Genomic DNA, 15,588 nt, shown 5'->3' with positions numbered 1-15,588 from the left:
AATTTGCAATAAAATATAATTGCGACTATAATTAAAGATCTAAGCTATCCTATCTCTAAGTTGGACCAGACTGCTCACGGTATGCCAATTTGATTTAAAATTGGTTAAGTAGTTCAGGAGTCCATCGGAGACAAACATCGTGACAGGAGATTTATATACATTAAGATTTTTAAATGTGGTATGAAAACTGAATATTATTCATATTTCCTTTAAAAGTTACTTATAAATTTTTCACTTATGTAATCTCCGTGTCAATCTATAAATACATAATATAGTCCCAAAGAAAACAATTATATATAAATAAACACAATTTAAATTCATGTGTAATTGGAATATAATAAATACATATTTCAATATAAATGGTAATTACTCTCATAACTCAATTATACCATTAACGTTTGGCTATTTAACTCCAATTAATAACAATTGAACTGTGGTTGTAAAGCAGCAAAATAAAATGAATATGTAATAAATGCACAAACGTTAATTTCATTTCACCGTTTTTTTCTTAATATTTTCTCATAATGCCACGCATACTTCGTTCCAATAGATCTATACACACTAATTTTTTTTTTACAAGTGGGGATCAATACCACGCAACTTCTAGGGGGCTTAGTCAAGATGCCTTAAAGTAGTATATATTTATTTAAACGTTACATATTAGGTCCTTACATATGAAATTGGCGTTTTGTCGTACTGGCCACTTTGACCTCAAATACCTCCTCTTTGGTTAGGAATTTCAAATTCAAATTTGTACAGCTATTTACTCATGTATTTGTGCTTCGATGACCGTCATTCATTTGTTTTTTTCTTCTGTTTTTTTCTGTTTGCGTCACTCATTTTATAGAATGGAAAACTTAACTTAACTTGGTCATGTTGCAACGTTTTCGTTCTGGAAATTTCGACCTGCAGAACAAGCCCCGTGGACGGCCTGAGACCAAAGTTGATAATGAAGTATTGAAGGCTATTGGGGAAGCGGACCCATCGCAAACCACGTCCGAGTTAGCTGCAGGCTGCGGTGTTAGTGATAAAACTGTTTTAATTCACTTGAAGTAAATTGGGAAGATTAAAAAGCTTGAAAGGTGGGTACCTCACGAATTGACTGAAGCAAACCGGCAATCGCGCGTCGACTGCTGCGATAAATTACTGAACCGTGTGCCGGTTAATGAAGGTATTTTAAACCGAATCATTACCTGTGATGAAAATTGGATTCATTACTATAATAGGAAGCGCTCAGCGCAATGGTTGGCCTGGCCAGTCAGCCAAATCCTGCCCCAAGCCAAAATTAACCCCAAAAAAGTTACTTGTAAGCGTTTGGTGGACTACTGCCGGTATTGTTCATTGCAGTTTTTTAAATCTGGCCAGACTATTACGGCTGATGTCTATTGTCAGCAATTGCAAACCATGATGGAAAAGCTAGCGGCAAACAACCTAGGCTGGTCAATCGCTCCACGCCACTGCTACTTCACTTAGAAGAGCTTCAATTGGAATATCTAAGACATCCTCCGTACTCCCCGGACCTTGCTCTAACAGATTACCATTTTTTTCGAAATTTGGACAACTTCTTGTAAGGGAAAAATTTTAACTCTGAGGAGGCAGTCCAAATCGCCTTCAAAGATTTTATTGATTCCTGTCCGCCTGGTTTTTTTAGTAAAGAGATCAATGAACTACCTATGAGATGGCAAAAGTGCGTAGAAAACAATTTTTCATACTTTGATTAATTAAATATATTATATTTAAAAATATTCGACTTTTTGTTCCTCCCATACAAACCGCCAATTTCATATGGAAAAACAAATAACATAATACACACAAATTATAAGGGATGCAACGGGTGGACTTATGGCTGTAATTTTATAAATTTAGATCATTTTGATGTCAGCGCTATTTTTAATAAATGTATTTAATCTAGAGAACGTTATCGAAGATATTAATCTAGGCTGTATTGTTTTAGGAGCAATAATATTCGGGTCAGATCAAGAAGTAGCTGGAGTGATGCGCGCGGTAGAAAGAGCAAACGCCACTCATTCATTCTCCTGGGTTGGATCGGATGGATGGAGCGCAAGGGCCTTGGTCTCTGATGGTAATGAGAGAGCTGTAGAAGGCACGATTAGTGTGCAGCCTCAGGCCAATGATGTAATTGGATTCAAGGAGTATTTTCTCGGACTCAATATGAAGAACAATCGACGAAATCCTTGGTTTGTTGGTAAGTTTTACTAATTGAAAATAATAACACAATGCTTTGAAAAAGCTTCATGGATGTGTTTTAAAAATAATAAATAAATACCTCTATGTGTTATAATTTCTATTTATTATAAATTTTACTCATTGACGGAATCTTCAAATTGTTTTATCTACACAATAGTAATACATTAATACTTTACCACCATTTTCCATGTATTAATTGTAAAACTATTATGATGTTACGTTACGGGAACATATAAACAGTTAAATTTTGAAAGCATTTTTTAGGTTTCATGAGGGAGACACGTGTATCCCTTATTTTCTTTATAAAAGTAAGTGAGCCCTCTCTGAACCTGAAAAAATAATTGCTTCGACAGGAATCGAATCTAGAACTTTCGGGTCGTGCGTTCACAATTCAAACATAGCGCTAATATTTTACAGAATTCTGGGAACACCATTTCCAATGCCGCTACGCTGGGTCCCCGCGAACACCTTACAACGGTCACTATAAAAGAAGATGTTCAGGAATGGAGCGTCTTACAGTAGATAATACGGAGTTTGAAAGGCAGCTACAGTTTGTTAGTGACGCTGTCATGGCTTTCGCATATGCTATAAGGTATGTGGTATATATGTGATATAATAAATGAGACGATGATATAGTTTATATAAAGACCTTATTTCGTTGTTATTTCGTAGTACTGTTTTGGAGTCATCACGACCTAGGATAAATATATAGATAGATAGATGTGTATGAACTGTTTTATTAATTTTCTTAACTTTATGTAAAGTTATGTTTGTTGATTGTGATGAAGTTGATTCTCAAGTGAAGGAGAGGTAACACGCAACGAACAAGTCCGCGTTTTAAATAAAAGAGGTGTTACTACGGCACAGATGTGTTAAAGTAAATTAAAGCGTTTCTAAAAATATCTCCTTAGTCAGATCGTAGGTATAACATTACTAATTCGAAATAAATAATGGGTATTATAGATACTAAAAAACGAAGCATTTAAATTTTTTAATAAAACAATCACTGCTATTCTGTGGAAACAATCATATTAATAGAGCTTTCTAAACTCGTTTTATTCGTTTTTATAGCGATGAAGGTAAAATAATTCATACATAATTCAAAACCTCAGCACAAACGTAGGCTAAATGGCTTTACAGGATTCACAAAATTGAACTACCGTTCAGCTTGTTTCGAAAATATGAAACCGCTTTTGTTGGAGATATACTGTTTTATGAAAGAAATTTTCGGACGAAAAGTCGCTATTTTAAATTGAAATTTCATTCGTAAGCCTATTAATGCTCAAGCTTACAGATTTTTACCATTTTCGATTCAAGATTATTTTTGATGTTGCTTATTTGATTGTAAAAATATACTATAAATAAAATACTTATACATTTACTCCAGTCGACTATATGTGACATCTTTTATAATGCTCGCATAATATTTATGTTTAAGAAAATATTCGCTTAGTTGACCAATCTAATGAAAACCTAACTATGCTATGTAGGCCTAAACATAACGTAACGTACTTCGGCCGCCTTCAAACTTGGCGAAACGTGCCGCGCGGCGGCAGTGCTGCAGCCGCACTGGTGTCGCTAAGTTTGAGAATCGTAGTGTAGTACATATTTTCACTTAGTGTTACTATCAAAACGAAAAAGGATTCATTTTGTTAGCCCAGAAGGAGAATTGTCATGGCAAGTAATGAAAGATAATTGTGTTAAAAATATACAATTTTTTTTTCACTTGCGGTTTTGTTTGCGATATATTAATTGCATATTTCTTCCCATGCCTTTTTCTTTTAAATTTTATTGCTGTACTTGTCGGCCCTCGAATCCCAAATCGCTGGACGACTCTCAACCTCATCGATTCTTCAACCTGATTTTCGCTCAAGTCAAGTACAAGACTTTGTACACAAAAATAAGTGCGCGCAGCACTAGTCGATCGAAGAACTGATGCGTGGCCGCAGCGCGGGTGTAGCGCTGCAACCGCCCGTTGTTTATTTACAGAGATTTACAAAGTAGCGCGGCAGGTTGCGGCAAATTAGAAGCGCCCTATTACTTGAATTATACTTGTAAATTTTTTGTAGGATCTAATTCGAATAGAAATTATTGTCATTATAAAAATTATCAGTTATGGTTTGACTAACCAAGACATAACCAAAGGAGATATTTGACCGTTGCTACTATAAAATTGTTTATCAACAAATAGTCTCCACTAAAACACTTCCCAACAGCTCCGGTCACAAGAAGATACTTTTATCAAGTCGACAGCTTTCTGAAAAGAATATAAGTATATAAATCGCTTAGACTAAATACTTCTTAATATGATTATAATCCAAACAAAACCCTCCTCAAAAGAGCATTGAATTGTGAGTTAATTGAAGCTTTAGCAAGTTCATTTCACAGGAGATATTCAAATTGCCTTATTCCCATCGAAGTAGGTCACAATAAAAAATTACTTCCAATATTCACCGACATTAGTGCTCCATTTTAATAGTGAATTTATCTTCTCCCAAAGTTAAATCACGTAGAAAAACCTTTGGGACGCGATTTAAATAACAAAACCGGCCAATTTATGACTTGATAGCTAGATTCGGTCCCAATTACTTATTGCTCTTTGAGGAAAAATGAGATTTTTGTCCTCAATTTATTCATTATTTCGATCCGTCTTCTGATTGAATAGATCCGTGTCGAGACATTTCTTTGTACCGAGCAATCATCTTAGAACTATAACGAAGTTACCGATTTACTAGGTTTTTTGCATTTATGGAAAAATATATTGCGTCATATTGCTAGGTTCCATTGTATAGTTCATTATTAATTTTAGTTAATAGTACATAATTGCCATGTTAGCGCAGTAATTAGTTTATAATTGCCATAAATTTCGTTTTAAACCAACCTGCACGTGGATGGCTACGGAACATCCGAAAGTATCCTGTGTAAAATCAGTGGAACAATTATTGAAAATGACTTGTTCATTACAAGGAGAGACCGACTTGAAGTCATAGAAAAAGCGTAACAACAAAATTCATAATTATAAGATCTTTTAATAGCTAAACACATAATTGTAGTATTAAGTAATGTTATCCTTTACACTAATTTTCTTTTTTCTTTTTATTATTTTTCTAACAGTAAAGGCTTTATTATTTACCTTCCTGTGGCAGGTCTAAATTTTACTTTTACTTTTACGAGGAATGTTGTTGCAATTTAAGATTTAAAAATCAAAATATTGGTATAATAACATACTTATAATATAAATGAAAATTTATATTATTCAAGAAAATAGCTAGGCTAAATGTAATGAGGCTATTTCATTAAAATTCAATGTTATGTGGGCTTTTTAATATTTCACTAAAAGTTTATCTTTCACGTATTCAGAATAATTATTAATTATAAAAACACAAGGCAGACTGCGTAAGCATAAATTACATAATTTAGTTCCATTCATCTTTAATTTATATGACTAAAATGATTTTAGTGAGAGATAATGTCGAGATTTCTGCCACTATTATTGCTGAGTTAACATAAATGTAAACATTCTTAGATATGCGTATATATAAACTAGCTGCCCCCGCGAACGTCGTGTCTCCTTACTGTGATTTCACTTAGCCTACCTTTTTAGTACATACCAACATGGAACATTTTGCTATGCTACCCCAGAGACTGTTCAGTTTTCCGGAATTAAAACTTATTAGGTTTTTCTGTGAATGTTTCTCTACATAAACCTCAGAGTACAAGTCATAATTTTCACACTAACAAATAAATTATAGAGATTAATTAAAACAAAAAAAAAATATATCCAAAAAATATAAAATATTTTTTGGGTTTATATCACTTAAGGCTTTTTAATAAAGATAGTAGCCGATTCTGAGACTTACTGAATATGCATAATAAATTGCATAAGAATCGGTCGAGCCGTTTCGGAGGGAACGAACATTGTGACACGAGAATCTTATATATATTTATGATGTATTTAATATATAAAGTGTTTTATATTTACTCACTCAGTGACCTTGCGGAATTAAAATAAAAAACTAAAGCAGTCAATTATTTTTGTCTCTTTCATCACGTCGTGACAAGTGACAAAAGAGTATTTCAAACGAGTGGTGAGACAGACATTTTTCATTAATTATCGTTCAAATTACATAAGGTTTTGAATTCGCTTGTTATTTAATAACTTCTAGCAAAACAATACATTTTATCACTTATTAGATATCGATCATAGGATTACAATCTTCGACGCCCAAAAGTCAGCGCGATTATGTGCTTAGGTGACGGCGGTTTTATAATGCGCTTTCTTCGACCTCTGAGTCACCACACAGACTATTTAAAAAATACAAAATAACGTTCGTTTCTGGGTCCTTTTTTGACCTCCAGCCTATACTATATAATTAGTAACTATATAGTTTTATAGTACGTACGTGAGGCTCAGCATTAGGACATAAGAAAAATATTTCATGCTACAAATATAGACGTTAATATTGTTCCGTGTTGCTATAATAAATGGACGATAAAGTGTTACGTGATTCCAACATGCATTTAAGTCGACGTGACAAGGTCGCACTGAGTAAATTTCACTTTTATTTACTGTGTTTATTTTGTGCTAACTGCGCCCTGTAGGAGAATAAAATGCATGCATTTGAATAATAGAATACCTTACTTTCCGGTGGATTAAAATCTTGGAAATAGAATAACAATTCTTAGCTTTACATCATCAAGATATTTCAATTGCCGAATGATATTTATGTAATGTTTTACTTTTTTTATATCCGATATTTAAATGCATTTTTATGGATAAGGACTGACGATGGATGGATGCCATTCCGGCTCTGTATCTGAATCTAGCAAACTGAAAAAGTCGGATCAAACAGCAACATGGCTCTTAGAGTCTTGCCTACTATGCGGAATTATTAATTTAATAAATTAATAAACATTTAAAGATAAACAAACGTTTATCTATTAAAATTACTCTTTGTAGTATGCCAAAGGGCTGTGGAGCGTTAAAGACAAAGTTAAAAACGGTGTGACACGAAGCCTTACAAAGATAGCAAACGTCGTAACACATACAAAAAAGTTAAAGTGGAAATAGGCCAGTTACATTGCCCGCGTTTCAGAGACCCTTATCCCTCGGTCATAAAGACCCTCAATTGAAATGGCCCACCAGGAACCTGGGAAGATGGAATAGTAGGGATGGAGCATTGGAATAGTATGCCAAGGATGAGAGACAAGTGGAAGAATTAAAAACATGTAGTACTCGAATTAAGACTAATTTTCCTGTTATTTTATTATTGCCACTACCAACAGTAGGCTAAAAGGTGTTTCCAAATCTTAGGATCCTTAAATAAATAATAGGCAAAGTTTTTATATGTACCTGATTTAATTAAGAAGCAAGATTTAAAAAGTAATTTCGCCACACATTCATGATCAAAAAATATACACTATATACTAAGGTAGCATTAAACGTTTATCGTTCGGAATATAAATTTTAATTATTATAGCTTGTTACACAAAAAGATTTATTATTTGATAAAACATTAAAAAAAATTGTTCGGCGGTGTTTTGGTTACAATTTTTCTGTCACCGTTATAATGTTTAGTATTTAAAGACATCATTTTTTAATTGTGCTAAGTAGACCATTATTTAGGATAGTTTTATAATAATTAAAATCAATGTTTTCGTAACTCAGTTATTGCGGTTGCGTTGGAAAGAAACATTATTTTTGTCGCACTTGTGTTAAATTATTCCAAGTTGGAAACACATAAGCAAACTAAGTTACAGTAAGCCTGACGTGACCCTTTTCCTCTTGTCAGCACTAATAGCTTTTAGCTTCACCTAGAATTACCTGGCTCGTGCATTAAGAAAATGAGTGCTATAAAAGTTTTTATACTCCTACATCATATTTGTGTTATAAAAATTACTTGTGTAATAATAATGTTGTGTAATAATAAATGTCTAAAAATACATTTATTAGACATTTATTATTACACAACATAAAATTGTTGCCTTCCTATTAAGTTGAGCTTTACTGATATCCAGTGAAGGGCAGACACGTTTTGTGTCTATTTAACGATTACACTTTTACGTTTTGTATCTTATAAATCTTTTCAGCCTTTGAGCCGATAACAGCGGACCTTTTTGTGTATTACTAGATTATAGAGTAAACACATTTCTGTGTCTGTTGGTGTTTTAAGTAAGGTGGAAAAACAGACCAAAATCAACGTTCATACACTAGGAATTAAACTTCAACCTACCATAGCTAAAACTTATGCTCCATGTGTGCTAATCGTAAAATGTGTGATATTTATTTATTAACACTTTCCAAAATTCAAAACTAGTACAATTATAACACTTAGGGTAAGATTATATGTGAATCAACGGCAACGGGCGATCTTATCGGTTTAGCATTAGCACTAGCATTCTTTCCCAAGCCGATATTGTAAGGAATAATAAATATGATAAAGCGCAAGAAGTGAAGAAATAAAGATAATATAAGGGGCATATAATTCACGATAATTTCCAAATTATATTAACGTAGTTTACGGACAGGTAACTTACAGAATAGAGATTTATAGGAAGATATGCAGGTTTAACTAGGCTAGTTGTTCTTACTCTATGAATGTGTATTGTATTCACAACTATGCGTACGTAAACTCTATAATATTAATAAATAATTTTAAAATGAATTTATTTCTTCTTCATTAAAAAAATAAATAAATAAAATATGTTTATTATGGAATATAAGATACAGGTATCACTTATTTCACGTCAAAAAATTTGTATCGCATAACTATCTAGATCTACTCATTTATTTTCAGCTATAATCTCTCTATGCCATTATTACATTTCAAAGCACACATCTGTTACACGGAGATGAAAACAAAACATCTTAAGGTTTCGATTTAATAACACATAACAAGTACTTGCAAGAGTCGCGAAGAGTAGTAAGTCGTTGGAATCGGCTTACCTCAATACATGTTTGTTTTGTTTCAGTTATAATGAAACTGATACTGGTACTTCAATAGAAATAATGGTCTCCTACGAGAAAACTTCAACAGACAAATTTAAAGAAGACTAGTTAGGATTTATTATTTTATTTTTCCAACGTTTATTTAATTAAATTTATATTTCTATATTAAATAGTATAATAGCTTTAGTTAGGACACACAAATTAAATAAAGATAATAAAATTTTCAACTGATCCGCAAAACTACAGTGTACATAATTCAAGATTAGAAATGCTTCTCTTTAATGCTATTGTGAGATTTCCAAAATAGGACGAAACTTCCTTGGCGAAATTCGAACATAAATGCTTTAGTTACTAGACCATCTCATCTCATTTTTTTCATATTAATAGAATCAGAAAGAAGACAAGTAAAAAAATACTACAACATAAATCAATTGATTTTTTTACAGATCAATGTCGTATGAACAGAATCGTAATAAATAAATATGAAGTCTCTTATCCACAAGAAAGCACTTGACGCGCACATATTTATGCGTTTTTTCTATTGACAATAGTTGTTTAAGTAACACTATTTTTTTCTCCTGTCTTATCCTATATGATTAGGCCTTTCACAGATTTTTGGGTCCAAGATATGCAGACTTCACGATGATTTTCTTGAATTATAACAGCGTGACCTCCCGAGATATTGCTTTGTGTGAGTTGTTAAGGAGAAAATAATACACACATACGAAAAATTTAAAGACATAATTACCTGTCAACATTAGCTAACTAAATCAACTAATTCAAAAACTAGTGGAGCGATTTTGTATATTCCTGTACTCCCCAAGTGTGACACGTTGTAATATCGATATTACTTTTAATTTCGAAGATAATTGTGGACAAACATGGAAACATACAACAAACATACATTACGAATTTAGTACAGGTGCTTAAACAGATACCTACTCAAATAATATAATAAACATACAGATCAAACCGATATTTTGTATAAGTCGATCAAATTCAGTACTTATTTTAATAATTAAAGGGAACATTCTAAATTCTAATAACTACTGTCTTTCTAGTAAAAAAATACTAGTCTTTTCTCGTAAGTAAACCTTATAAAGGAAATACATGTTAATAACATGCAGATTACTTAGTTATTATTATAAAGTACATGTTATCGAGAGTATATCGTGTTATTCAATGCATATTATTTACTAATATTCTCGTTACCCAGCTTAAATTTGCATTTACTTAACAAGATTATCTCTAAACCCATTCAAATATGATTAACCCTAGATACAAAAAATCTTGGTAATAATAAGTTTACTTAATTTATTTATTAAGATGATTGGAGACATCATGTAATTAGTTATAATATATGAAACAATATAGTTATAATATATGAAACAAATATGACTTCAGATACCTAATATTTTATAGGGTAATTGTGTTCATGTGCCCATAAGTATTTCGGAACCAATTCGACTTATTGTCTGGCGAGCCGTCTGGCATTGAAAAAAAACTAAGGTTAATAAGGTTTGGCAAAACAAAACCTAGGATACGGTTTAAATTATAATTATATTTACAATGTAATGTCTATATATATATATATATATATATAATGTATTATATTTATTTTTTATGTAAATATTATTATATTTAAAAAAATATATAAATTATAGGATAATGTTTGCCCACTTCACTGTTTTATAATATTTCTCAGAGATGTACGTTTGGGTGTTAACCACAATTTGCAGTCTGTTATGAATAACTTTATTTAGTAGTATAGTGAACAGCTTATGTTCCTCCCTTACATTACACACTTCGTATTTTTGGGTATAAGATTAATTACGTTATCAATTCGCCATGTTAGAAAAATCCAGAGGGAGAGGGAGCTTATCGAAGTGTTAGGAATCTTGACCATAGACTGTCCTGTGGTTCGGGAATGGGGACTTGTTCTCGAGAAGCCTGAAACCGTATGTCTTCATTGGGCCCTATGTGAAATAAACGCACCGGAACAGGGTTAAATGCCTTGCAGGCTTGGTCTTAAGGGCGAGTGGGTGGCTTAGGTGTTTTTAGTGTGTAGTCTGTCATTATCAAGTGTCAGTATAAATAACAGAAGGTTATTTATACTGACACATGATAATAACAGTAGGACCTAGTAGACCCTGTCCCATAGCCTCTGCGTCAATCTGGCGCCGGCTTATTAATGTTTATGATTACAAAGCTATTATTATAGCTTATAGTTTAGTTATTAAGGTAACTATTTAGTAAACAAGTGAGGTTGACTGATCTCAAAACACATAATCAAGACTTATATTGACTCCCACAGAGCAAGCATTCAATTCAGGCACAGATCCCGTCAATTGAGACTGAAAGGACCGCTCAACCTCATTTTCCACGCATTTCTACAGTGAATGCCTCATTCAGATTAGTATGGCTCGCTTCATCCTTAAATGATAGTAATATACATTTAATTCGCTATGTCTAAACCATATTTAATTTATAAGTTGATTAAATAGATTTTTTAAATCTATCAATAATTTTTTGTATAAGTTTACATCTATGATTTGAGGAATTAAATGAGAATAACTCCATAGATATCAACATATTAAATAGTCTTTTTCTCTGATCACATATATAGGTATATTATATTTAAATTTAAGATATATACAGATGTAAAGATAATAGACACATTATCCCGTCCCCAAACCCATGTGAACGAATGAACGGCTATTTTACCGGATAAGATAAACAAGGTTCTCTTGTATGCAAAATTCATTGCATATAAATCTGAATTTTCAAGTGACCGTACTAAAAGATAGGTGGATTCAATTTTCCTATCGCTTACATTATTGAACATATGCGATGGGATCACAAAGGCTCGCAATCCACAGAATAAACTCAAAAGGCAAACTGAAAACTAAAATTTTCTAAAATTGATAGATATTTTCCCTGAAAATGTCTTAGGTTAAGTTGGTGACAAACTGGTGTGGAGTATGCAAACATATTTTACATTCACGCTCTTGCATTACGTAATAGTTTAGAAAATTCTGTTATGTTAATCATATTTTGTATGAAGTTACTTAGGACTATGTTTGTGTGACTAAGCATTACATAGCAGAAGTCCCTTGGAAAAGCGCATACGCAACGGCAATAATGCATATTCGCTTAATAATATTGCTTGGTTAAAAGCAGCACAATCGTAGTCGTGCTGAACATTGAAATTCGCAATTGCTTTTTCTGTTTACTTCAATTTTTTTTTACATCTATAAGCCATGTTTAACAATATTGTTTAATTATTTTAAACAATATACCAAAAATAAATGTTTTCCCGGAAAGAGAATGTTCTTAAGGTTAAAGCTAGCTAGCTAGCTAAAACTTAACCCTGTAGGGGTTAAGTTTACATAAACAATCGAAATTTGTGCGGAGATATTTAATGTTATAAATGTACGCAAATGCGAAAATAGCTAAATTGTCAGGAATAGCTTAAGGATCTTACGCTTTGTTATAAAGCCGAGTATTAAATCAAAAGCTCGCTAGTAACAGATAACGAAAGCATTAAATCACATAAGAAGATTAGACATTAAACATCTTTTGACAATGCTTTTGCATTCCGAAGACTTTAAAGAAGTCCGCAAGTTGAATTTGGTTAAGTTTTAATAATATAAATCCTACTTTTATAAATCATGACTTTCGCTATTCAAATGTTTTGCCAATAAAAATAAATAAATCATGTTTTTCCGACCGCTATTTGAAATTTTTATAACAATAAAACATTTCAGATGTGACGAAAATGACTAAAGAATTGCGAAATAAATAGTTTAACATCAAACACTCAGTGGTGTTCTGACACTGCAAAAATTCTTGTTAGAAAATTGGTACTATACTGAATGTATAATACCGGGTTTCGAACAGGTTTCACAGCAAAATAGAAAGGTATAAGAAATACTTCGTTCACGCTCAAATTGTTCATCAAACATGAAGCTTATTTTTTGGTAAATGGGTTATTCAGGAAAGCATTAATAATGAGGACACAGAACTGTCAGCTTAAACATTGAGGTCACGACTCTGTTTACGCATTTCCTACGAATATTTCATATTTGTAGTCAGCTTTGCTTTGCCTCTGACAGTCGAGGACGTCATTACCCCTGAAAACCATATCATCTGTTATAGTTTAAAATTTTATCGTGCACAGTAAATTTTTCTGCATATCTTTAGGTTTGCCTAGTATCGTAGTACGTTTGTAACTATAAGAAAAAAAACTAAATTAAACACTTTTAATAAACACATATTTCATTGTAGAGATATTGATTGCAAACGAATATAGAATACAACCAATCTTCTAAAGTTTATATCTCAATTTATTAAACTTTATTTCTGAAGTTAATAAAGTTTATATTTCAATTTAATAAAGTTTATTTCTCAAGTTAATATAGTTTATATCTCATGTTAATAAAGTTTATTGCTCAAGTTGATAAAGTTTATATCTCAAGTTAATAAAGTTTATATCTCAGGTTAATAGAGTTTATATCTCAAGTTACTAAAGTCTATTTCTCAATTTAATAGACCTTATATCTCAAGTTAATAAGGTTAATTGCTCATGTTGATAAAGTTTATTGCTCAAGTTGATAAAGTTTATATATCAAGTTAATAAAGTTTATTGCCCAAGTTTAAAAAGCGGCAATCCGCTCTGAATGTTTATCTTACCTTATCTTATCTTACTTTGTATTTACGACGCTAACATCGTTGAAATAAATATTTATAAACAACTATATATTGATGACACAATGTTAACCTGCGCTGGTACATTATTAAGGAGTTACCTAGTATCTGTGCTGCAGTAGCATTGTGTTAAATCCCACAAGAGTCTAATCTATAATCTATTTATTTAGGAAACAAAACAAATACATCTCTATAAAATAAAAAGTAAAACATAAAATTAACTCATCTATCCACAAAAAGTTTCACTAATAAAATAAGATACAAAGTAAAACATGACAGCAGAACGTTAGCTTACTAGACAATACAACACAAAATATATAAATCAGTACAACAACAAACATACTAGTAGATAAAGTAGAAATAATGTAGAAAAAATCATAACACTATTGATAAGAATAAAAACTATGTTTTTTATGTGAACAGTAGATTCATATTTGTGATTACAGACGCACAAATAATAATAAAAAATACGATAAACAAATGTCTCCCCAGTTTCTCGTTTAGAAACGGAAATGATGTGGTACACAATTATCAACCTATAACCTCCGCTATTTGTCAGGCACCCCGTTTTCGCTCATTTATCCCCGCTTTGGCTTTCCATTTCAAAGGCATTCCATTGTTATAATTGAACAAAAAATTTCTACGACTAAAACCGTTGACAAAAGCACACAAGAATATTTTGATGCATTCATCTACTTTTTGGGAGTTTTGTATACAGTCAACTTTAGCTATTTGAAAGTTAAATGTGCCTATATAATTTTGTACTATACATTATTAAAACTTATGTACAACATTCGTCCTGTTATATGTTTATTAATGAAACGCGAGAACTGCCACTGATGTAATGCGATGTTTCCTGAAGAGGCCGTAAACTCGGCCAGTAATATGGCCAATATGAACCCTTTTTATCAATATTAATTTAAATGTTTTAAGCCTACTACGCGAGTTCGAATGGATTTTAAAGACAAGAATTCTACAAGCGATAGGCTAGCATTTGAGAAGTGTTGGCATAGTAGTATCATCGTGAGACTCTCATCCCTGAAGTCGAAGGTTCGATCTCCGGCTGTACACCGGCTCTGTCTATGTGCTCATTTCATTTTTCATTTCATGACGCACAGAAGGCTTACCTATTACCTGCTTGTGTATTAGAAAAACAAATGATCACAAAACAGATATCTGAGACCCATACCTAAAAAGTTTGTAGCGCCAATGGTTAAATAGTTAGACCAGCGTCTACAAAGTAGTTCATTAGTGTTAAACTATTTATTTCGTTGGTAAAAGTATTCTTAAGTTAAATATATGATAGTTACAGTAGGATGTATTGTTAAAATTATTTGAATTTATATGAATAATGTTAAAGTTTATACAAATTCGCGTAATAAATTCTCTGTATGAAATATTCTCTTAGAACTTTAACTATTTTCTCTACGAAGCTTGTTAAGTTTGAAATACCTTCCTTTTAGATATTATTACTCTAAAGACGCGTAGTAATAATAAATATAAAATTTCTCAAAGAAAATAGTTACCTTAGATACAGATATATAGCTGATAAAACGTAAGAGGCTTTTCATGCAAGTACTATCTACTATCAAGTATATATATTTATAATTATTTAATATTTTGTGAACCCCGTGGTATACTATATTCAAATACATCTCAGAAACATTAAGTTCGCGTCATCTGGACTTTACGATTCTAAGTGGATAAAAAGTTGTTTATGGCTG

General features: G+C 32.0%; 1 protein-coding gene across 1 annotated transcript in view; it reads left to right on the top strand.

Moving 5' to 3' along the window:
* Positions 1-15,588, top strand: part of LOC123709742 (metabotropic glutamate receptor 2-like) — a 58,933-nt gene that overhangs the window by 22,358 nt on the left and 20,987 nt on the right. Inside the window, exons 6-7 of the mRNA XM_045661268.1 lie at positions 1,955-2,206; positions 2,626-2,800. Coding sequence (XP_045517224.1) covers positions 1,955-2,206; positions 2,626-2,800 — 427 coding nt within the window. The remainder of the gene's footprint in view (positions 1-1,954; positions 2,207-2,625; positions 2,801-15,588) is intronic.

This window comes from Pieris brassicae, chromosome 5, assembly GCF_905147105.1.
Source record: "Pieris brassicae chromosome 5, ilPieBrab1.1, whole genome shotgun sequence".
NCBI classification, from domain to species: domain Eukaryota; kingdom Metazoa; phylum Arthropoda; class Insecta; order Lepidoptera; family Pieridae; genus Pieris; species Pieris brassicae.
This window is presented reverse-complemented; position numbering and strand designations above follow the sequence as displayed.